This window comes from Aptenodytes patagonicus, chromosome 6 (genome assembly GCF_965638725.1).
Source record: "Aptenodytes patagonicus chromosome 6, bAptPat1.pri.cur, whole genome shotgun sequence".
In the NCBI taxonomy this organism is placed as follows: Eukaryota; Metazoa; Chordata; class Aves; order Sphenisciformes; family Spheniscidae; genus Aptenodytes; species Aptenodytes patagonicus.
The window spans coordinates 11943610-11965972 of NC_134954.1; the positions used below are offsets into that span (position 1 = coordinate 11943610).

A 22363-nucleotide genomic window follows, 5' to 3' on the forward strand; every position below is an offset into this window, starting at 1 on the left:
CTGGGGAGCTGTGGCCGGGCCCCGGGTGACACAGAGGGGGGAAGAGAAGGTACGAAACTGGAGGAGAAAGGCCAAAAACCCCGCAAAGGGACCCAGGCCGCCCAGTTGCCAGCCCAAAGGGGATGCTGGTGGCTGCTCTCTACGTCCCCGTAATGAGGGGGTTAGAATGGAAACTCTGATGCGAGCCCAGCTTGGCAGTGGCCAGGCAGAGCGAGAAATCTCCCCCGTAAAAGTGCTACTTGAACAGAAGCCGTGCTCGACCTCGGGTCTCCACCAAAAAAAAAAAAAAATCCAAGCGGCAGCCCTCTCGCTGCTCCCGAACGTCCCGCAGGCGCTGGGCTCCGCCGGGCACACGCGCCGGCTAAAGCGAAAGTGTCACACGCTGCAGAGAAATGACAAACAGAAAAGATCTGCCCCCCCCCCCTTCCTTTTAATTTCATTGCTGTAAAAAAAAAATAAAATTAAAAAAAAAAATCAAAGTCCAGGAGCAGAGTTTATATTATCGGGTCCGTTCCTCCTTCACCTCCGAGCCGGCCGCTCGCAGGCAGCCGGGGAGCCCCCTCCCTGCCCGGGGCCGGGATGGGAGTCGCACAGCTCGAGCTGCACTCACTTACTGGGAATTACACATTGCTTTTTAACTACAGGAAAGCCGTCTCTCCAGCATATCTGTACCATCTCAAGTGTCTCGGGAGCACCATCCCTGTATTGCCACCGGGCTATTTTTAATGATAAGACGAGTCGGATTAGCAGAAGGGCTTTCTTCCTAATTTTTTCCCCCCCCCCCCACCCCCTCCTCCTTGCTTTAAAGCGTTTCGGTTCAAGAGCTCAGCTGCGAAATCGAAATAAAAGCAGCACCCGGGGACTTTGCGTCCAAGGTGGCCGCTCCGTGGGGCTCGGCGGTGGCTGAATCAGTAGCTCTGAGCCATTGCGTTAGCGGACCGAGGGCACCGTGACCTGCGGTGGTTATTCTCGTAAACAAATTTCTATTAATTGCAACGGCCCGGGAATGCCATCGCAGCCCGGAGCGCGCCCTCCCCCTGCTCCCCGCCACACCGAGCGGCCGCGGCACCTCGCAGCCCGAAAAACCGACGGGGAAAGAAAAATGAGACTTGCGATCCGCTGATCCACCCCCGCCCCGAGACAAACCCTCGCAGCAGGCCCACTCGAAATAAATACGCGAGGCTGGGGGATAGAGAGGCAGAAATCTCGACGGATTTACATACAGGGAGATACATTTCCATACAGGAGCGGGGGAAGGCTGGGGTGACGGGCCCCCTCCCTCTGCACCCCCCTGCAAAACCCATCCATCCGACATACGGATTGCGAAGGCTTTGCATTATTTCCCCCCCCCCCCCCCCCCCCCCCCGCCTCGCCACCCCCCGCCTCCCAGCAAAGGCCTTCGCCCGGCAACAGGCGAAAAGTGCCGAAATAAAACCCCTTCCAGAAAAGCCAACGCGGTTTTGCATCCCCGGCACAGTCCGACATTTCCGTACAAGCACAGCATTTACAGACTTACAGGTTATTTTGCAACAATAACAACAACAGCTACAAAGAATTAACCCACCACTCCAGAGTCCTGGAAAGGAAAAGAGAAAACGGATTTAAAAAAAAAAAAAAAAAAAAAAAAAAAAAGGAAAGAATCCTATTTTTTTTTTTTTTAAGGTCTGGAGAATCCCGGCAAAGAAATTAAAAAAAAAAAAAAATTAAAATACAAATTAAAGCCAAAAAGGAACAAGGGAAGGGGAGCGCACTGGGGAGGGTCTTTAAGGAAAAAGCTTCTTTCCCCGAGCGTAAATCCCGTCGGAGGCCGTGAGCCGAGCGCGGCTGTTTGCAAAAATTACTGAAAAAAAAAAAGCTGATTGAGGGAAAAATAATAAAAAAATGTAAAAATCCAGTGCAATGCAGCAGCATCCTGGCTTTGCTCGCTGGTTTGGTTTTTTTTTTTTTGGGGGGGAGGGTTGCTTTTTAAACGCGAAAGTGCCCCCCCCCCGCCCCAAATTAAATATAAAAATAAATAATTTAGAAAAAAAATATTAAAAGGCGTATTTTTTTTTTTTTTTCAGATCTCTTCCTTTTCTCTCTCTTTCGGAGAGGGATGGGGTTGGGGGGAGGGTGGGGTGGGATGTGTGTTTGCACCGTCCGGCGTTGCACCCGGGACCCCCCGTTCACCGCCGCCGCCGCCGCCGCTGCTGCTCCGCGCCGCGCGCGCTGCTCCGCGGCCGCGCGCCGCCACCCCGCCGCGCCCCCACGTCACACACAGCACCCGCCGCCACGTGACCCAGCCGCCCGGGCGCGACCACTGGGGACGGGGAGAGGGGGGGGGGGGCGAAGAAGGGAGGGCGGCTCGGTGGGACCCCCGCCGCCGCCGCCGCCCTCCCGGGCCGCGCGGCCCCCCCCGCGCCGCCCCCCGCGGGGGCGGCGCGGGGGGGCCGCGCGGCCCGGGAGGGCGGCGGCGGCGGCGACGGAGCGGCGGGGGGAGGTCCGCGGCCCTCCCCATGCTTAGCGCAATGGTAGAGTCTGCAGCTCAAATTCCGAGAATTGGGCTCTGTTGATTCTTAGAACTGGGGTTCTTAGAAGTGGTGATGCAAGGAGTTTCTAGGAAAGCCCGGAGACCAGGTGATTGCTGCTTCTATTGCCGCGGCCGATTTTACCCTTTAATTCTCTCTCTCTCTCTCTCTCTCTCTCGGTTTTTTTTTTTTTTTTTTTTTTCTTCTCTCCTCTCCATTTTTTTTTCCCTCCTGTTTCCCTCCCTGCCCCGCTCCGACGCCTGGCGCGGAGCCGCCTCTATATATTTCTACCCTTTTTTTTTTTTTTTTTTTTTTTAATTTTATTTCTATTTTCCTCTTTCCTTCCCCCCCTTTCCCGCGGCAGGTGCCCCGACAGCCCTTTAATTTTTTTTTTTTATTATTATCTCCTAAATTCTGTATCTTTTTCCTGCTTTATTTATTTATTTAATTCCCCCACACGCACCTTTCCCCCCCCCACCCCTTTCCTTGCCCGCTGTCAGGCGAGAAAAATAGGGGTGCCTGCATGTCTCAACGCTGGGAGCGCGTATAAGGGGAGGGGGGGGGGGGTGTCTCCCCTCGCCGTCCTCTCCCGGGGATTATCGGTTATCTGGGATTATTGGCTTTCCCGCACGCGTGACGGCCGGGTGGGGACGGGGAGGACGGCGGCGGCGGCTCCTCTCTGCACCTGCAGCCGCCCCGCGGGGGCAGGACGGCGGCGAGCGCGGCCGCCGGGCTTGTGGCGTTTTGCGTGACTCGGGGTCGGCTCCCAATGGCTGGATCCCTCGGTCGGGGAGTGTTATTTTTCTTTTCCTTTTTTTTTTTTTTCTTCCCCCCTTTCTTCTTCTTCTTTTTTCTTTTTTTTTTTTTTTTTTTTCTTTTTTTTTTGGCGTGCGTGTTGTGTCGCTGTTGTCGTTCCGCCGCCGCACAAAGCCTCCGCGGAGCGGGGCTGGCGGCAGCGCGGGGGCTCGGCGGCGCCGGGCACCGCCGCTCCGGCCTTTCCGCATCATTTCCCCTCTCCCTTCTCTCTTTTAATTATTATATTAATCTATCGTTATTATTGTTATTCCGTCCCCGATGCAGCTGCGAAACGGCTGGTGCGTTTTGCAACCTGTGGCGGGGCTGCGCCGTGATCTGTCAAGCCCCGGGCTAAGAGCGGGCGGTGATGGAGAAGACTTGCGGCATTTCTCTGCCCGGGGGAGGGGGGAGCCCGCGGGGAGGCTCGTCCGTCACCGGCTGCCGGCCCCGGAGCACCACGGAGCGGCGGCCCGGGGCGGGGGGGGGGGGGGGGCGCCGAACCGCGCTCGCTTCGACGGTGTGTGCCGGGGCGGCCGCGACGGGCTTTGGCCGGCTGGAAAATAAAACGCGATGCAAAGCTCGGGAAGGGGGGAAAAAGTGTACGGAGCAACTCCGAATATTACGCGCAGGGATCAAAATAATAACAACAACAACAACAATAATAATAACAACCCCCGCGGGGAGGAGAGGGGGTCCTCCGCCGGGAGGAAGGCGGCTGGCGGGGGAAGTGGGGTGCAGCCGTGCAAGGGATGGGGTCGCGGGTGCGGTGCCGGGGGGGGGGGGGGGGGAGCTCCCCGGTGCCCCCGTCGCAGCCCTTCCCCTGTGTTTACTACCGCGGCGGACTTGGCGCGGCGACAGGCGCTCGTAAATCTGCCGCCGGCAGCCGCGGGGCTGGCCCCCGGCCACACGCTATTCCTGGAGCGAGCGGCGCGGCCGGCCGCGGAGAGCCGCGCAACCCCCGCGCACCGCGCCCGGCCCGCGCCGCTGCGCCCCCCCAGCCTCCCTCCGGCTCCCCCAAAAAACCAAAAGCGAGTGGGGGAAAGGAGAAGGCTTCCCCCCCCCCCGGTTAGGTGTGTGTTTTTGTGTGTGTATATATATTATTTTTTTTTTAAACCCCCCCCTTAAAAAAAAAAAAAGGCAAAACAAAACCGAAAAAGCCCAACTTTGTTATGAAAACTTTCGTGGTCGGGCGGCAGCGACCTCTCCCGGCCGCCCCCCTGCCCCCGGCCCTCCGCCTCGCCATCCCCCCCCCCCCCCCCCCCCCGCCTCATAGTTTGCAAAGTCACAGTATGAAATGTTATGAAATCGCCTCTTGGGAAGGAGGGAAACAGAAAGCAAGGCGTTTGTTTAGAAAAATCTGCGGCGGCCTCTCAGATGTGCCTAAAAAGCTGCCTTTGACCCCCCTGTTGCATTTCCAGGGAAGAGGCAAATCTGGGCTTAAAATCATGAGTCAAAAACAACAAAAACAAACCCGGCCTGGGTTAGTTTTTTCCACTGACTTCAGTAGGCGCAGGATTGGTGCGAAGGGAGGCTGGGGCCAGACGGATGAGGCTCAGCAAGAAGCGCTGCGTTGGTCCAACATCTCTGTCTGGGGCCAAATTTGTACCTGTGCCAGTGGAAGTGTCAGCAGGGCCGGGTATGGGATCAGGCCCTCGTTCGATCTGGGGATGCTTATTGATTCCTCTCCTGAGGTTTTAAATGCTTTAAAAATTATTATTTGCCATATTGTTTCAAAGGTTTAAAGGGTAAGTGCTTTAAGAGCAAGTACAGGCTGCTTCTTGCAGTCCTTGGGGAGGTTACAGTTCAAAAATTGCTTTAAAAATATTTTAGGGGAAACCTCTCTTTATATGTACATGGAGAGGCAGAACCTGAGATTCTGTTATTTTCTTCTAACGATAGGATCGCAGGTTTAAAAACTTGCATTATAGATGGCAATTTTTGCCCCATGAAACAAATCATCAAGCCATTAAAATATTCAAAGAGTGTCTAGCAATTTTCCAGAAGAATGGATTATCACATTGTTCCAGTAAGAAAAGACTTCATCTCCGAGCGTTCAATTTTGACTGGCAAAACAGATCAAAGATCTCTTGGGATGCATTTCAATTCCAATTTCCAATCCCCCTCAGTTCTGACTGTCTGAGTCAATATTGGGAGAGGAAGTGGAGGTTAACTGGTTAGTTATTATTGTGAAGGAAGAAGTTGGAATGAGAAGTGATTCTTACAAATCCCACCCCAAAAAAAAAAGAGAAAAAAAAAATCAGTCAAAAGTCTTTATGATACTTTTTAGACATCCCTGTTTGCAGCGCTGAGAGGACTTCAGCCTGCTGTCTGATGAGACAAAAATAAACCTAGCAGAAGCATTAAGTTTTTCAAAACAAGGCTGGAAAAGCTCATAAAAATAACGTTGCTCAGACGCGTTTTAAGAGAAACAGAATTACATCGACAAAATTATATGTTTTCCAGGTTTGGTTGGGGTGTTTTATTTTCCGAGGGGAAAAATTGCTCCTGCAGCAAAGCTAACTGGTGCCATCTAGTGTCATGTCTTCTCCCTCCTCCCCGGCCAGGGCAGGGGCTGGCGGAGCCGGGAGCCTCGGAAGAGTGGGAACATGTTTATTAACTGCTCGTTCAAAAAAGAAAAAAAAATGCTTGCCAGCTAGGAGGAAGGTGGCGGAGGAAATTCTGGATGCCACTGTACTTACTTAAGGAGCCTAATTGGAAACAACCGAGTGCTTATTAAAGTCACTGACATTTCCATATGGAGTTCTCTCCGGGTCTGGTCATGAAATCACGTGTGAAAATCTTTCCGAGTTGTGGTGTTAATCTACCCTTCAATTTCTGCCTAATTTAGGATGTATTGTAAAGCTATGCTTTTTTCCTTTTCTTTTTTTTTCTTTTTTTTGGGGGGGGGGCGGAAGCTTTCAGCCCCCAATGGCAGCAACCTAATATTAATTTGTAGGAATGGTGTTTGGTTTTCTTTTTTTAGCAAGCAGTAATGTTGTCCTCAAAAACCCATTACAAATACAGGTGGTAAAAACTTCCTGAGGCAGTCCTGTGTTGTAGGAGCAGGGGTGGGTGTCCTCTCATTTTATGTGAATACTCCATTAACAAGAAAATCTTGTCACAAAAGGCTATAGGTGAGTAAAATGAAGCTCTAACCAGTAGGTGCATTTCTCAGTGTGCAGCTTATGTACCTTCATGTATTTATGGCGTTGAGGTTGAAGAACAGTTTCACGCCCGTTCTGGTCCATGTGCTGTAATGTTTGGGCTGCAGACTTCACACGAAGAGCTTTTACTGGTTCAGTTGGAGCCTGAAATGTTGTTTTCGGGTTTCTGAGAAGTTTGTAAAATCTAAATTTGGTGAAAAGTTGCCTGTGCGCTCATAACCTCTTGCTCCATTTTATAGTAGCATGGGAGTCTATAAACGGGAGCCCTGTATCCCGAGTGCCTGTATTCTTTTCTAGATCTATTTTTAAACCATTCTTCTGTTTGGCAAAAAGTGACACTTGGTTTCCATGTTTACAGCAGGCATTGGCAAACCTCAGGAGTTCACAGTTTGCAGTTTGGTTAGATGAGTATCCAAAAGTCAGCATCTGACCAGTAAACTCCTTCAGACTGCAAATTTAGACTGCAAATGTAGTCCTCCCTGTGTTCTTTTTTGTTTTGTTTTTTCCAAATCCATGCTAGATCTTGCATGTTCCCATTGCTGCAGGATGCTGGCAGCTAAAAAGACACACACCCCAAAATCAGAGCAAGCGTGTAGTCTTCAGGGCTGCTTTAAAACCCCAGCAATCTCAGTGGAGCTTCACATCTAAAACACAGGGAAAGCTAAGGCGCGTTGGGAGATGGGAGAAATTTTTGGGCTATGTTGTTTTCCTCCCCCTCTTTGTCCTGGTCAGTGTGCTGCCTTTGGGCTGTATGCCAGGTACCCATGAGGAATGTGGGATCCCTGCTTATGGAGGGGAGAGCTTGGGACGAGCACGCTGCAGGACAGTGGGTCCTGAAGAACGTGTCCTGTAGGACTGGGCACCCTCTGAAAGGGTCTCCTTAAATCTGTTTGGTTAAATAAACATAGTGGTGATGGGGTGCCTCTCCCCTGGCCACGGGACCCAAAGCTGCCTATGTGTCTCGTCCCATCCAGGCGGGATGCCGGAGCAGTTCCTTGCTGCCAAGATGAGCTGTGCCATCCTCAGCCCCAGGAGGACAGAGGCAGGGAGGGTCGGTGCTGGCTGGTGATTTATCGCCCTGGAACGGGGTGGGGATGATGGGACACCTCCTCTGAGCCCAGCCGGGCCAGGGACCCGGCTCAGCTGCTGGGGACGCCCGGCTCCGGCTGCACCCTGCCATCGGGTTGGCACCTTGGTGCAGGGCTTGGCGTTGGCAGGGCACAGTGTCCATCCCTTGTTCTTTGGAGTAGCTCCCTCGACTTCAGCCGGGACGCGGTTCCTGCCTTCCCTTGAAAAATTAATGTGCCAAATTGCTTGGGGTCGTTTGAAATGCTGAAGAAGGCTTGACTCCTTGCTTCCCAAGGGCACGTGCTGCCTCTGCCTTGCAGTCAGAGCTTGGCTCCGTAGAGGGCAGGGGAGTCCTCTTTAGTGGAAAACACTGAAGGCAGTTTTAGTGTGCCTTCCCCCCTCCTCTGCGTTTTCTTCTGCAAAGACCAAAACAATGTGGAGACTTGAGCCGGGCCAGCTTTCAAGGGCAATCCTTTTAAACCCTCTTTTGAAGTACAAACTATAAAGTTCCCTGCAGCGCTCAAGAAAATATGCAGTTTTCCTCGTTCCAAATGCTGATAATAAACCCGTCCAGATAATGTATTGCATTTCCTAGAAACATTTGTTTGCTGGCAGGAAATTGGATCAGATTGAAAGTTAGCAGAGACCGCTCGATAGAGCGAGTGCAATCCGCTCACGGAAGGGTGCGATGGAAAAAACGACAGGGCTTGCACTAGTGATGCTGGTTTTGATCTGTGCTGACACTGAGCGCTAGGACTTGTCTTGTTCTTTTCTTGGGTTATTATTAACCCAGCCACGTTTTGGCCTAGACGCCAACCAGAAGCTACTAAATTAATAAAACTCTGCTGTGACAGCTAAAGGATGCTTAGTGCCCCCTGATTGCATGACACTGGGAAGACGGCGCTGGGTGCTTGCACGCCCCCAGCCAAGAGCATGCTCTTCACCGTGGCTTGTAGCACCCGTGACCGTGCCTGGGGCGGGGGGGCCCACACCACCCCATTTTCTTGGTTGTCCCTCTGGTCCCTGTTCAGGAGAAACCAGGCATCCTGGGGGGGGGGGGGGGGGGGAGCTGGCAGTGTGCCCTGGCAGGCAGGGGGCTGTTCCCATGGGGCTGGGACCCTGCAGGGTGCTGGGGCTGGGTAGGAATGAGAGGGCAGGATGGAGCTTCCCCTGGGCGGGCAATTTCAGAGCACTGTGTGGGATGAGGCTGTGGGGAAGGGAGACTGCACCCAGCCACCCTTCCAGGGTGATGTGAGGGAGTCAGCGCTGCAGGCTCTGGAAGGGTAGGAGACCGGGGCCCAGGGAGGGGGAGTGATCGGTGCCCTCCCCCAGACTATGCATTTGGGGGTGGGAGAGGGGCAAAGACCACGGGGTATCCCCTATGCAAAGAGAGGTAGGGGAGCAAGGAGTGCCCCCTGTGCATAGGGTGGGAGGAGGATGGATGAAAAGGGATTTCCTATAAATGGGAGAGTGGGTGGATGGATGGATGGATGGAGGGGTTTCCCTGTGCACAGCAGAAAGATGGATGGGGGGGCAGGGGGGAAAAGTCCCTGGTTCTCCCCTCTGTCCTGGGGTGGGGAACCTGTGAGGGTCTCCCCTTTGCATGGGGTGGAGCTGAGAGGGGTTCCCCCACGTGCAGGTGCACCCTCCCCGTGCTCACCGAGCTGGCTGCAGGGACGGCAGACCCAGCCCTGGGCTCCCTTCCAGGAATGGGTTTTCTCGGGGAGGTGCCGGCAGGGAAGGGCCGTTCCCTGAACCGCTGGGGCAGACCCATTGCCTTCCTGGAAGGCAGCAGCAGTGACAGTCCCATGCGGCCACCCCCGAAATGGGCCCTGCGCCTGGCCCAGACCTTCCTCTCCGGACACAGTGAGCCCCGGCGTGCAGCCCCGAGCACTGCTGGAGAGCCCACACCTGCAAGGTACCGGGCAGGAAAACTGGAGTGCGGGGGCTTGGGGTGATGTTCTGGCCCCAGCTGAGCCTGGGGGAGCCTCATGGGCTTTGAGGGGGGGAATGGAGAAGGCCATGCTTGGCCGTGGTGGTCTCTGTTGGGGATGGTGGTCCCCATCACTGGTCTCTGTTCCTGTCCCCTTCTCTGCTGGTCTCTGGTCAGAGCATCCTCCCATGCTGGGGTGCAGAGCTGGTGCTGTGCAGAGGCCGGGAGGGGCAGGGTTAACCCGTCTCAGCATAGCGAGGGGAAGGAAGGTCCCTTTCCCTTTTGCTTGCCCACATCCTGCAGCCGGGAGCCGCTTGGGATGCACCTGCCTGGCTCCCCGGGGGCCGTGGGCGTTGCAGCAGCAATGCACTGCGGAGGGATAATTTGGGAGGGTGGGGAGGGGGCTGTGCTGCGGTCCAGCTCTGGGAGAGGAGCTGGGTGTCTCCCTGGCCGGGCAGCGCTTCAGCCTCGCTGTGGGTAAGGAAATTTGGCGAAAGCAGCACCTTCTCACGTGATGCTCACGGGCGCAGAGTTCATCTTGCAGTTTGTAACTTTATTGGTTTATGGATGGGTCACCTCCCCATGTCTGTGACACTGGGGTGAGTCCCCGAGAGCCCGGCGGAGCGCGTCTGCAGGCGTGGCTGAGGTCGGGATGCCAGCCAGCTGCCCCAAATGCATACGTCCGTTCCTATGGACACAGGGATGCATGCTGGGCTCCTTGCAGAGCGCCGCGAGTCCTTTGGCTTGCGATTGACGGTAGCAAGCGGCTGGCAGCGAGCGTGTACAGAAAGGTCAGAGTCTGCAGTATTTGGGAAATGAGTCACTTTTTATGTGTGCTTAAAGTTTTAAGCTAGCCAGCCTCAGAGCAGTTCTGAAGATTTGCATCTGATGGCTGGAACGGGGCTGTAAGACACCCCTCTGGGTTTTGCGTGTGATACCTTGCCTTAAATCTCACCTCTTCATCCCACCCCGGTGTCTCCGGGGGTGTGAGGGGACCTTGGGCTCCAGATCTGCGCATCTGCTGCAAGGGAGAGGGAAGGGGACACTTGTCCTCGCAGGACTGGATGGGCTTTCTGCAAGTGCTGGCAGTCTTACTGTCTCTGTCCGGTTTTGGGGGGGGGGGGGGGAGGTGTCAGTCCTCAAAATAGTGTGATGAACATCTTGGGGTTTGTTTGTTTACTTATTTATTGCGCTTCTCCCTGCTGGGGCGGCTGCCTGAGGACCTTCTTCCTGCATTAGTGCCAGGTCAATTGTCTCTGTTGGTTTTAAGTAAATTTGGGAGTAATAATGTGAGTTCTGGAAGGCAGTTAACTCCTGGGTTTCCTTGCCATGCTGCCCCAGCTGCGTTGCCCATGAAGCCGGCGGCTAGACACAAAGCTTGCGGTTTAGGGGAAGGCTTTTCCAGCAGCCAGAGGAAGGCATTTGTTCTGAGTCCTCATCCGTCTCCGCCACTGGCTTCCTCTGTGATCCTGGCCAAGTCACTTCGGTACTTGACGCCCATATCCTCCCAAGTCTGTTCGGCAGTCCTGTCCCAGGGCGTTTTCACCGGTGGCTGGAGTGCGTGGGTATTCTGAGAAGGGCAGTAGCTGTTTTGGAGGACTGGATTCAGGCTCTTTCCAGGTTTCTGAGCAGAGTGGCAGCAAGTGTTTGTAAGTCATACCTGTTAACAAGGTGCTGGGAATATGGCATTGGTCTTGGATGTGGCACGGGCCAGGAATTCGATCTTGGCAGGGGAAGAGTTATCTCTAAAAGAAGTGGTGAGAAAATTCTCACTTGACTTCGCTTCCCCACCTGCCTTTAAGTTCCTGAGTCATGGAAATGAAAATCTCCTTGGCATACGCCCATGGTTTGGGCTAGAGGGTGTGGAAGAAGCTATGATTGGATTCTCAAAGCCTGTGGTTGTGATAAGAACTTACTGTACCGGAAGAAACAAATGTTAACCTTACTGGAGAGTAGAAGGTTTGTTATCTCTAGCTTTTATCCAGCTGATACTCGAGCGAAACAGCAGGCTTGTGTCCTGCCACGGCCAATTCATAATTAACAGCTAATGTGGCGTTTGTTTTCTTGTGCTTTATTTGTAGGTTTGAAAGAAACTTTTGGACTGTGAATTGAGGCATTGGGTATGTAAATTTAAATTTTGTGCTTTCCCTCCTAACCCCCCCCCCCTTCCCTTTACCATGTTGAATGAAATGTTTCATTAGACCCAGCTGGAATTTGTTTTCAGGAGAGCAGCTGCTCTGTAGAAAATACTGCATGTTCATATGCCGCTGGGGAAGGAGGAGGAGTTGGGGTTGTGGGAGGGGGTTGATCATGGAGGAATTTGACGCTGAAGATGCACTTTCCAGCCCAAACTTCAGGCACAGGGAGATGTGGGCTCTCCTGGGTGCTGGTTGAGAGCACACCTCTGAGATGGGTCAACAGGTGTTGTGTTAGGGGGAAAGCTTCGTGTTCCTCGACTAACCCAAGCCTTGCTCACTGGGAGAGACTGGGCTGTGGTGTGGGTAGCAGCCCAGCAGGTTAGATGAGTTCTGCTCCTCACTGCCACCACCAATTCATTGGGAAACTGTGGACAGGTCTTCTCCAGAGTGGCTGCCACTTGGGAGCCGGAAAGTAGTTTGCGGGTGGGTGAGGGTTGGTGCTCCACTGTGGGCTGGATTTTCCAGATGTTGAAATCCTTCAGCTTCAGCTGGGACCTTCAAGGCTTGTTTTGATTCCCATGGCTGGATTTGCAGCTAGCCAGCAGATCGATGAGGGGGATGGCTCCTGAGGAGGACCTGAAGGCTGGGAAGCTGTGTTGGGAACTTCATGGAGATGAACCTGAGTGGTGGTGGGAGGAGTGGGCTGGGGTGGAGCCGCCATGGGTGAGGCAGGGAGAAAGAGGAGCCGGTTAGCTAATCCTCAGGAGGGTCTGGTCGCCTTTGCCTGCCAGCTTGCTGGGTGGGACTGAGACATGCCAGGTCTCGCTGCTGGCCAAGAGGCCTCACCGGGCAGCCTGGCAGGCGCTTGGCGTGGTACAGGGCTGTTTGTCTTGGGACTGAGGAGCTGGTGCTGTCCCTACCAGCGGCAGCTGGCCATCTGAGCACATCCCAGAGCAGCGGCTGTCTCTTTGCTGGGTTTAGGGTACTTGCCTGGCTGCTGCTCCATTCCCATCTTCCTCCCGCTTCTGTTTCAAGCAGACTCGAGATGGCCTCGCCGGCAGACAGCTGCATCCAGTTCACCCGCCATGCGAGCGATGTCCTCCTCAATCTCAACCGCCTTAGAAGCCGGGATATCCTGACTGACGTTGTTATCATCGTGAACCGGGAGCAGTTCAGAGCCCACAAAACAGTCCTGATGGCCTGCAGGTGAGAGCAGGGTCCTGTCCCTGCCTCCCTTCCCTGCTCCCTCTGCCTTTGGCCACCAGCAACAGTGCTGCAGCTCCAGGGAGGCTCGTGGGGTTTACAGGCAGGGAAACAGAGGCAGAGAAGCAGAATTGAAAGAGGCTGCCAAGAAATTTGTACCTGCAATGGGATTAGAGCTGAGACCTTTTGCCTTCAGCACGGTGCCCGCACCTCTCTCCTTGCATGCCCACATCTGCCCACACACAGCCCATGGAGACAAACAGGAGCACAGCAGACGTGAGGCACATCCCTGAAGGCAAAGCACAAACGCTCTGCAGGGACAGGACAGGAGGGGGGAGGGAGGGTTGGATGCTCACTGGGGTGAGCGAGTCCTCTGTGACCGCAGTGTCCCCTGCCGCTGCTATTTTTAGAGCTATTCTTCCCTGAGTCCCAGGCTGCTGGCTGCACCCACCTTTGATTTTTTTTTTTTTTTTTTTTTTTTTTTTCCCCCCCAAGCCTGGTGGGGTCTGAAATCCCTTTCCAGCTCCTAGGATTGCTGGAACTGCTTCCTAGTGAATGCTAATTAACATCCCACCATTGCCCAGTTGAATTACGGCAGATGCCTTCCAGGGTCTCCTGCTGACAAGGTATAAAGATTTGAAAAAGACAAGGTTTGACTATTAAGACATCTGAAAAATGTTTTGCCAACATTTCCTTTTTTTTTTTTTTTTTTTTCCTGGCTAAAGAGTGAGCGTGGATGCCCCAAGAGGCTTCTGAAAGAAATGAGTCACAGTGGGAAGGGGGTGGTGGTAAGAACAACAACAACAAAAAAAGGGGAATTTCTAAATGGAGGCAGTGGGGAGTTGTTGAGCAGGTGAGATCTAAAAGCAGGCTGTTCCAGTTGGGAAAAGTGCAGTGCAGAAGACGCTTACTAAGCTGAGAAACCAAGCTTGATAATAAGGGGGAAGCTCAGGAAATTCTGTAATTGCTTCCTCCTCCCTTCCCATTCACGAACCCCTCTGTGCTAAGGGATTTCAGACAAATTCTCCTTTCTTCCTCTGAATTGTCATAACACTTGTCTTCTCTCCTGTCTCCTCTCTGCAGTGGCCTTTTCTACAGCATCTTCACTGATCAGCTCAAGTGCAACTTGAATGTCATCAACCTGGACCCCGAAATTAACCCTGAGGGGTTTTGCATCCTCTTGGACTTCATGTATACATCCCGCCTGAACTTGAGGGAGAACAATATCATGGCCGTGATGGCCACAGCACTGTACCTGCAGATGGAGCACGTGGTTGATACCTGCCGAAGGTTTGTCAAGTCTAGGTGAGCACTGTGAGTGAACTTTGGAGAGCCTGGGATGGTGTGTTTGGGTGGGAGGGGGGAGAACTGACAAAGTATCTGCAAACTTATCCTGACGGGCTGAAAATGACTGCGTCTCCCTCCTTTTTGCCTGGTTCCAGTGAAGCGGAGATGGTGTCTGCTGTGAAGACCCCAAGGGAAGAGTTTTTGGCTGGACGGATGCTGAGCCACCCAGAGGTGATGGCTTATCGGAGCAGAGATGTCTCAGAGAATGGCATGCCTCTCCAGAATGGGTCCCTCTGCAATGGGAGGGCCTTTGCACCTGGCTTGATCAATAGTTTGTCTGGATCCCCCATTTCCTACCATGGATACAGCCCTCTCCCTCTAAATAGCTTCCTTGTGGATGATGAGTTGCGGGAGATGAGGATGCCTCTCTCCGAACTCTCGAGGGCAGGTGCCTTCCCCAAGGAGAGGATCCTGCCATGCGACAGCTCCAGGACAATCCCCACCGAGTACATGAGAACCATTACCGACATCTCGGCCAACATGTGCCACGCTACCATCTATGCTCCGAAAGAAGGTGCTGCTGAAGAAGCCAGGAGTGACATGCACTACAGCGTAGCCTCTGGCCCCAAACCTGTTGTCCCTTCGATCCGGAACAATCCCTATTTCTCTTGTGACAAAGTGGCCAAAGAGGAGGAGCGGACCTCCTCAGAGGATGAGATCAGCCAGCACTTTGAGCCCACCAACACCCCCCTGGACCGCAAGGGACTCATCAGCCCCCAGAGCCCCCAGAAGTCAGACTGTCAGCCCAACTCACCAACCGAGTCCAGCAGCAGCAAGAACGCCCGTATTGGTCAGAGCTCCGGCTCCCTCTTCACCAAAAGCCCCACAGACCCCAAAGCCTGCAACTGGAAGAAGTACAAGTTCATTGTCCTTAACTCTCTCAATCAGAGCACCAAGCAAGACAGTGCTGACCAGAACGAGATGGGAACCCTCTCTCCTCGCAGCTACATGCCCATGTCCACTTGCCAGCAGTCCATGGAGCCGGAGCATCTCAATGTGCAATCCCCCACCAAGATGAGCGTGAATGGAGAAGACTCTACTATCCCACAAGCGAGCAGACTCAACAATATCGTTAACAGGTGAGAAGATTTCCCCCCTGCCACGATAGACAGGACTCCCTGCGTTGAAGAGGGGTGAGAGTTTGGAAGTGTGTGAAATTAGCTGTAGCATTGGGCTGGGGAGTCCAGACATGAGCAGGTGGAAGCCTCTGCATTTGGTGGAGCACTGCCAGTGACATCGGCTGGGTGCCAGCCATGGCTAAGTTGTGCTAGCCTGGCCTGGTGATGGAATTGGGAACACTGGATCAGGAATCCCTGGCTCACTTTGGCAGCTCTGGATGGTTTCTGGAGCCTGGATTTGCCCAACCTGGTTTTCATCAGACTCCCTGTGCCTCAAGCTTTTGGTTGGCTGTAAGCATTGCAAAGGCCAAACTACCAGGGATCAGTATGCTATCCTCTGGACCTGGGTGTTCCTAGAGAGCTTTGAGGTCATTTGGTGATGGGCATCTGAAGGATTGAGGCTCAGGGACCTGTTGTTGATCAGGGCTATGCTGTGCGTCTCACCACAAAAGTATCCCCATAAAACATGGCTGTCCCTTGTGTCTGGAAGGGTGCAAACAAGGGCCCAGTAGCTCAAGCACAGCAAGAGCCTTCTCATGGATGTGTGCGTTGTTGTCCTTCCACAGGTCCCGGGATGGGTCCCCTCGGAGCAGCGAAGGGCAGTCCCCGCTGTACATGCATTCGTCGAAGTGCAGCTCCTGTGGCTGCCAGTCCCCACAACATGCTGAGATGTGCCTTCATACCCCTGGCTCAAACTTTGGAGAGGAGATGGGGGAAACCCAGTCTGAATACTCTGACTCCAGCTGCGGTGAGTCTTGCATCCCTGGTCGCCTTTTTCAACCAGCAGGCAAGGGGGCTGTGCAGCCTGGGGACCCATCCAACTGGTGCCCTGTGTCCAGACAGGCAGTCAGACCTGTCCCTGATGCTGGTGGATCCCAAGGTGCTTTACCGTCCCCTCTTAACTGGCTGACCAGCTGTGTGCATGCATGTGAGGGGCACACGCACATGGGAATTGCTTCCTTCCTCCCCTTCCCCAGCACTGTCCAGATACCTTGTGCAGGGAGTTAGTCACCTGCTGCAAACTTGGCAGCTAAGGACAGGAAACAATGTGCACCCCACCCCACCAGAACCACAGGAGAACAAGCTTGGCAGATGTAATGACCCTAATGGGGATTGGGCAAGATGGTGCGTCTCATACATCCGTCATGATATCTTCATTATCAGGGAGCCCGATGTGCACATCTGGAGAAATGCAGATAATGAGGCTTGCAATCTTGTTGCAAAACTCCACAAGCCCAGAGACAAATATCTGTGCACCCATCTGCCTGTAGCTCAGGGAGGGGGAATGCAGAATTGTCACCTGTGGTGTCGGCAGAGATCCCCAGAGGGAACCCCACTGTGGTGATGCTCAAAGCTACATAGAGCATTTAAGAGTTAGGCACTCTCCTACTGGGGGGACCTGCCCTGTGCTTCAGATGATGATGGTCTTCCCATGCTCAAGGAAGACATCTGTACATGTAAAGGTTTAAGACCTCTAAAGGTGCTGGAGTTGCTCCAGAGCTAAGCATCCATCCTTTGGAGGATACCTGATAACTTGGATGCCTTTGTGGACCTCTCTGAAAGATGTCCAGGTGAGATGCTGGCTTCTTGGAAACAGCTTGTGTCGCACTGAAGGAGAGGTGGCTCATGATGACTTTGCTCTCTCAAACCATGCATGTTGTTGCTGTGTGCACAAGGAGGTCAGGAGGTAATGGCACGGTGCAAGCACCGCTGACCACAAATGTCTGCAATCAGTTTCTTGTTCCAACACGTGCTCTGGCTGCCCCTCTCCACCATCCCAAACCCATCCCGTAGCCCATCGAGGAGCTTGCCCGCACATTGCCCATCTCATTGCTCTCCTCTGTGCCCTCCCAGAGAACGGAGCCTTCTTCTGCAACGAGTGTGACTGCCGGTTCTCCGAGGAGGCCTCTCTGAAGAGACACTCTCTGCAAGTCCACAGTGACAAGCCCTACAAGTGTGACCGCTGCCAGGCCTCCTTCCGCTACAAGGGGAATCTTGCCAGCCACAAAACTGTCCACACAGGTACAGTGTTGGCCACAGGGATGACTTACTGGGGAGGCTGTGGGTTGCTGGGCATGCGGGTGTTTATGGCTGGGTTTGTCCCAGGTGCAGCGTCCCCTGCTCTGTGTCACAAGCTGTCCCTGATGGGAAGAGCAAGGTGCTTTTCTTGGGGCTGCCAGGGAACCCTTGGGCAGAGCACGAAACCTGGGAATGGTGGAGGTGCTGCCTGGCCTCACAGCAGGGATGGAGCTCAAGCTCCTTTGCTGTGAAGCACTGGGCACCACCACCTCTAAAGGCATCTTGCAAAATGCATGGCTGGGAGCAGATGCATGGCCTCCAGGTTACTTTGTGGTAGACTTAAAAAAAAAAAAAAAAAAAAAAAAAAATCAAAAGAACATTTAGCAGTAAGTCTGGGATTTTTTTTTTTTCCCCCTACATCCTAGAAATCCAGATCATATCTGGCCTGGCAGAAACTCTGCTGATAGGAAAAATCTGTGAATGGATGGACTCTGTGAATCAGCACAATAAAAGCTGAGAAAGGAAGGGGATATTAAGGGTTTAGTCATTTGCTGACAAACCTAGGGATGTTTTTTTTTTTTTCATGCTTTTATTAATGCTTAACATGTCAACAGCCAGTTCACTAGCTGGGGAAGGGAAGTCTGTGCTGACAACTCAGTGCTGCTGCACTGAATTAGACATAAATTCCCGTGGTCTCAGCTGAGCTCCAAGAGGGCTGCACAGGTGAATGAGACAACACAAGTGCCAGGGCAGTGTTTGAGGGTTTGTGGGGTCGAAGCCTGGAAATAAAAGAAAAAGGCAGGAAGGGATGGACGATGGCTGTTTCCCACTCCCTGTCAAGCCCATCTTCAACCATCCTAAAGAAACTAGTTAAAACCTTTTTGCAGCTCCCCCCATCACTGGGGACCAGCAGCGGTGATCATAACTGAATAATGACTTGGGAGCCAGGTCACTGGGCATGCCTTGGCTTTCCACTCTATCGGCTCTTTTCGCTCCTCTAAAGAGGTGACGAATGGCCGAGTCGGGATGTGCTGGGGACCACGAGGAGCCCAAAGGGAGCCAGGTGGCCCTGGGTGGCTTACTGACAGCTGTAGGGAGACGCAGGTGCCAGCCGCTGTCGCGGGGCCAGGAAGAGCGATGCTGTTAATCCTCGCTGGCAGAGCTGCCTGACTTTTTCTCTTGCCCTGAAGGCTGCAGCTCCCAACCCGGAAAAGAAAAGGTACCTGCAGTGCTCAGGTACCTCCTGTGTTCACCCTGCTCTGGGGACACCCTGAGCTGTCCTGACCGATGCTGCTTGTCCACAGCCATCTCCAAAAGGGACAGAAGTTGGAGCTAGTGCTTCATGCCATGGGGTCTGGCACCTGAAGGGACTTAGCTCTGGGAAGCACCATGGATCATGGGGGCTGAGCATGCCTGTACTTAATCCCTCACCCTTTCTTTTGGGCTCTGCAGGAGAAAAGCCGTACCGCTGCAACATCTGCGGGGCACAGTTCAACCGGCCGGCCAACCTGAAAACCCACACGCGCATCCACTCCGGAGAGAAACCTTACAAGTGCGAGACCTGCGGGGCCAGATTTGTCCAGGTGCATGTGGCCTCTGGGACCTGCAGTGCCTGGGGAGGTGGGACATGGCTGGACCTCCTGCCCGAGACCAGTGACGCCTCATGGCAGGGAGGAGGCTGATGGCTCATGCTCACTGCCTTGGGCAGCTCTTCCCGTGGTGTTGTGGGATAAATATGGGCCGTAAGGTCCATGTGGGCCAGTTTGGCTTAGTAGGAAGCCCGATTGCTGGCTTTAGCTCCTCTCCTCCATTTGCTCTTAAGAATTGGAGATATCAGACCTCAGACATGTGTGGCCCTGACTCCCAGCTAGAAACCAATAGACCAAAAAAAAAGATGGCTGGGCAGAACTCCACTCCCGGTGGGATGCCCTCATCCCTGGGGCTGTCCTCACCTAGAGCTGCTCTCTCTAGGTGGCCCACCTTCGTGCTCATGTGCTCATTCACACCGGGGAGAAGCCGTACCCCTGCGAGATCTGCGGCACACGCTTCCGGCACCTGCAGACCCTCAAAAGTCACCTTCGAATCCACACGGGAGAGAAACCCTATCATGTGAGTGACCCTGCTTTTTTTTGGGGGGGCTTTCAGCTGGGGCTGGGGGAGGATGCTGCCAAACCTTGGGGGCTGGGAAGACACCAGAGCATTTGCATGGGCTGGTTGCAGCACCCCAGTGCCCTTCGCCAGCCTCATGAGGCCCCACGCCAAGGTCACGTCCCTGCTCCTCGTGCCCCGTCTCGTGCTGATGCCAACGTGGGATTTTGTCGTGAGTGGCTGCGTTGGAAACACTGACGTGCAGCCCAGGCTGGGTACATCTTTAGCTGCTCTTCCTTTCTTCCACCCCATCTGGAAGAAGGTCACACTTCTCCAAATAGCTGTGGCTTAAATTACAGCTGCCCGCTGTGTGCGGGGATGGGGGAAAAGGAACAGACAGCCTGGCCTGGGGTTCCCTGTGCCAGTGGCACCTGCGCCGAGCAAGCAGCCTGCCCTGCCTTGCTTGCAGCCTTGGGGGCTCCCAGCTATTTGCTGAGGCTTTTCTGGCTTTCCCCATCCACTAGAGAGGGAATCGGAGCAGGGGTTATCGTCCAAACATCCCTCTGGAGCCATCCAGCTTGGCAGGGGTCAAAAGCAGCTCCCGAAATAGCCCTGTAGCTAGTTTGAGCATCTAGATAAGGAGCTTGACACTACATCCATCAGAGCCAGGGTCCTCTCCTAAGGGACCTCAGCCTTTGTGCATCCCATAAACCGAAATGTGCTGCTGAAAGCCTGGGATGGGGTGCCCTCGGGTGCTGCTTCTCCCACCACGTCCCCGCTTTTCCCTTGTCCACCTCTATAATGGGTGCAGCATCCTGGGGTAGCTGGCGGAGGACAGGCGCTTGCTGCTGGACCCCAGCCCTGAAGGGAAGGACGTGTCCCCTACCATCGCGTCTCACACCCTCTGCCTTTGCCTCTCGCCCTGCAGTGTGAGAAGTGCAACCTGCATTTCCGCCACAAAAGCCAGCTGCGGCTTCACCTCCGGCAGAAGCACGGGGCCATCACCAACACCAAGGTGCAGTACCGCATCTCAGCAAGCGAGGTGCCTCCAGAGCTCCCCAAGGCCTGCTGAAGGCAGAGGATTTCCCAGGAGGAGGTTGTCTTGGGGGGGGGAGAAGCTGTCCAAAGGATACTTGCAACACTTTAAAAGAAAAAGGAAAAAAAAAAAAATTCATCACATGATGGAGTGCCTCTAAACCCATAATGCAGATAGGTGGAAAAACATTAGAAATGAAAAAAAAAATTACAAATACACGGGTTTTATTTTTCCCAGTTATGTGAAAGGAAAAGAAAAATAAAATTATTCAGATCTTATTGTATATAAAACATAAAAAATAAAAATAGTCATTTTAAATGTCTGTGCAGTGGAGTGTTGATAAACTCTGGAGTCTAACCTTCACAGCCTTTGCCGTTTGAAGATGAGGAATGTAATGTTGATTTATGGGAACAGATTTTTTCTTTTGTATGCAAAATGTGTGTTCTTTTAAAGAGAAAGTATGCTATTAAAGAGAGGGCTTTAACTTTTTTAACCAAAGGTGAAGGAATCTATGGCAGAGTTGTAAATATATATAGATATAAATATATAAATATATATATAAAATAAATATATATAGACCTTTAAAAAAAGCTATATTAAAAATATATAAAATGCATTAAAGGCTCAGTTGGACTCTGCAGGCAGAAGCCACTCTGAGAATCTTTATTATGATAGAGCACTTAACGAGATATTTTAAAGTATTGCATCTGTACAAGTAAGAAAATATTTTGTCTAAATGCATCAGTGTATTTGTATTTTTTTGCAAGTGAAGGTTTACAATTTACAAAAAAGTGTGTATTAAACCAACAAAGCTGCAGAAGGAATTTAAAATAATAATAAAGTGTAATTTTTTTTTTGTTCTAGTTCTCAGTCTGTATATATGTAAAATGTGGTTTCGCACGGTGCCTTTCTTTTCAATGGAAGTTTTCAATGTATGGACTATATTGAGCTCAGTTTCTTCAAGGTACAGCCTGATGTTGCAAAAGGAGTTGTGGTGGAACTCTCTATCGGGAAATGTTTTATTTTTTTTGGTTTTGGTTTTTTTGGTCTTATTTTACATGCTTGTGTTATAAACAATCTCGGGAGACAGGGTTTGGGCTGTGTCTAAACTGCATTAATGCGTTCTGTAAAATATAGCTGTACAAATAAAAGAATAAAATGAAGAAAAGTGAAGTATGATGGAGTGAGGGGTCTGTTCTTGCCCGTCCTTCTCCTTAAGCACCTTGAAGGCCGGTCGGTGCCCCGGGAAGGGGCTGAGCATCCCAAGCTCCGGCATGAGCTCTTGGCTTGGCGCAGCTCTGGCCCTGCATTGAAGGCAGGGCTGGCTGAAGCAGCCTTTTCCAGGGTTGAGTGACCTCTGGAATGAGGTCAGAAGAAGACTCTAGCTCACTGCTCTGCATCCTGGTGGGAACTGTCCCACTGTGCCACCTCCTTGATGCTTTCTGCATTTGCACCGAGTAGCCGGCAGAAATAGGGCAGAGCCTGGGAGAGACCTTCTGCTGACCAGCCCAGGGCCGGTTCCAGATGGCCGGGTAGTTATTTATATTTCCTGGAAACTGATGCAATTGCCAGAATCGCTCAGGGAGGAAGGCTGCCTGTTGCTCCTCTTGCTTTCCAGCACCTGGGGTGGGGGTGGGGGCTGCCAGTTCGATGCCTTTGTCCAATGGTTCCATGGAGCAGGGTCTGTAACCCCCTCCAGGAACTTGCTGGCCGATAGCATCTCTGGGCTTCCAGCCATTGCACGCTGGCTGTGGGCCAGAGCTGAGACAGCCCAGCTTGAGTGAGACCCCCTGCTCTCCCCCGGCAGGGAGAGGTGGCACTTTGGTCTGTTTGAGTGGCTGTGTAGAACTGGGGAGTGAAGCCACGGGGTGACCAGGCCCTTGGGAAGTGGGGATGCTCGGGGTGCATGCAAGTGCCTTGTGCTCTGTGGAAGCAACCCAGCAGCTC

General features: G+C 53.0%; 1 protein-coding gene across 1 annotated transcript; it reads left to right on the forward strand.

The window, feature by feature from the left end:
* Positions 1-2557: 2557 nt before the first annotated feature.
* BCL6 (BCL6 transcription repressor) lies at positions 2558-21589 on the forward strand. Its single transcript, XM_076341112.1, has 10 exons — positions 2558-2616; positions 11549-11587; positions 12644-12811; positions 13892-14113; positions 14251-15234; positions 15840-16021; positions 17128-17295; positions 18745-18875; positions 19264-19401; positions 20309-21589. The coding sequence occupies exons 3-10, from the start codon at positions 12651-12653 to the stop codon at positions 20450-20452; spliced, it is 2130 nt and encodes a 709-aa protein (XP_076197227.1). The 5' UTR covers positions 2558-2616; positions 11549-11587; positions 12644-12650; the 3' UTR covers positions 20453-21589.
* The last annotated feature ends 774 nt before the right edge of the window (positions 21590-22363 follow it).

Bases quoted from the DNA above. Each gene is read 5' to 3' on its own strand.
- BCL6 (XM_076341112.1), top strand. From the start codon at position 12,651: ATGGCCTCGCCGGCAGACAGCTGCATCCAGTTCACCCGCCATGCGAGC. The intron at 12,812-13,891 runs GTGAGAGCAGGG...TCCTCTCTGCAG, and splicing joins ACAGTCCTGATGGCCTGCAG to TGGCCTTTTCTACAGCATCT. The intron at 17,296-18,744 runs GTACAGTGTTGG...TGGGCTCTGCAG, and splicing joins CCACAAAACTGTCCACACAG to GAGAAAAGCCGTACCGCTGC.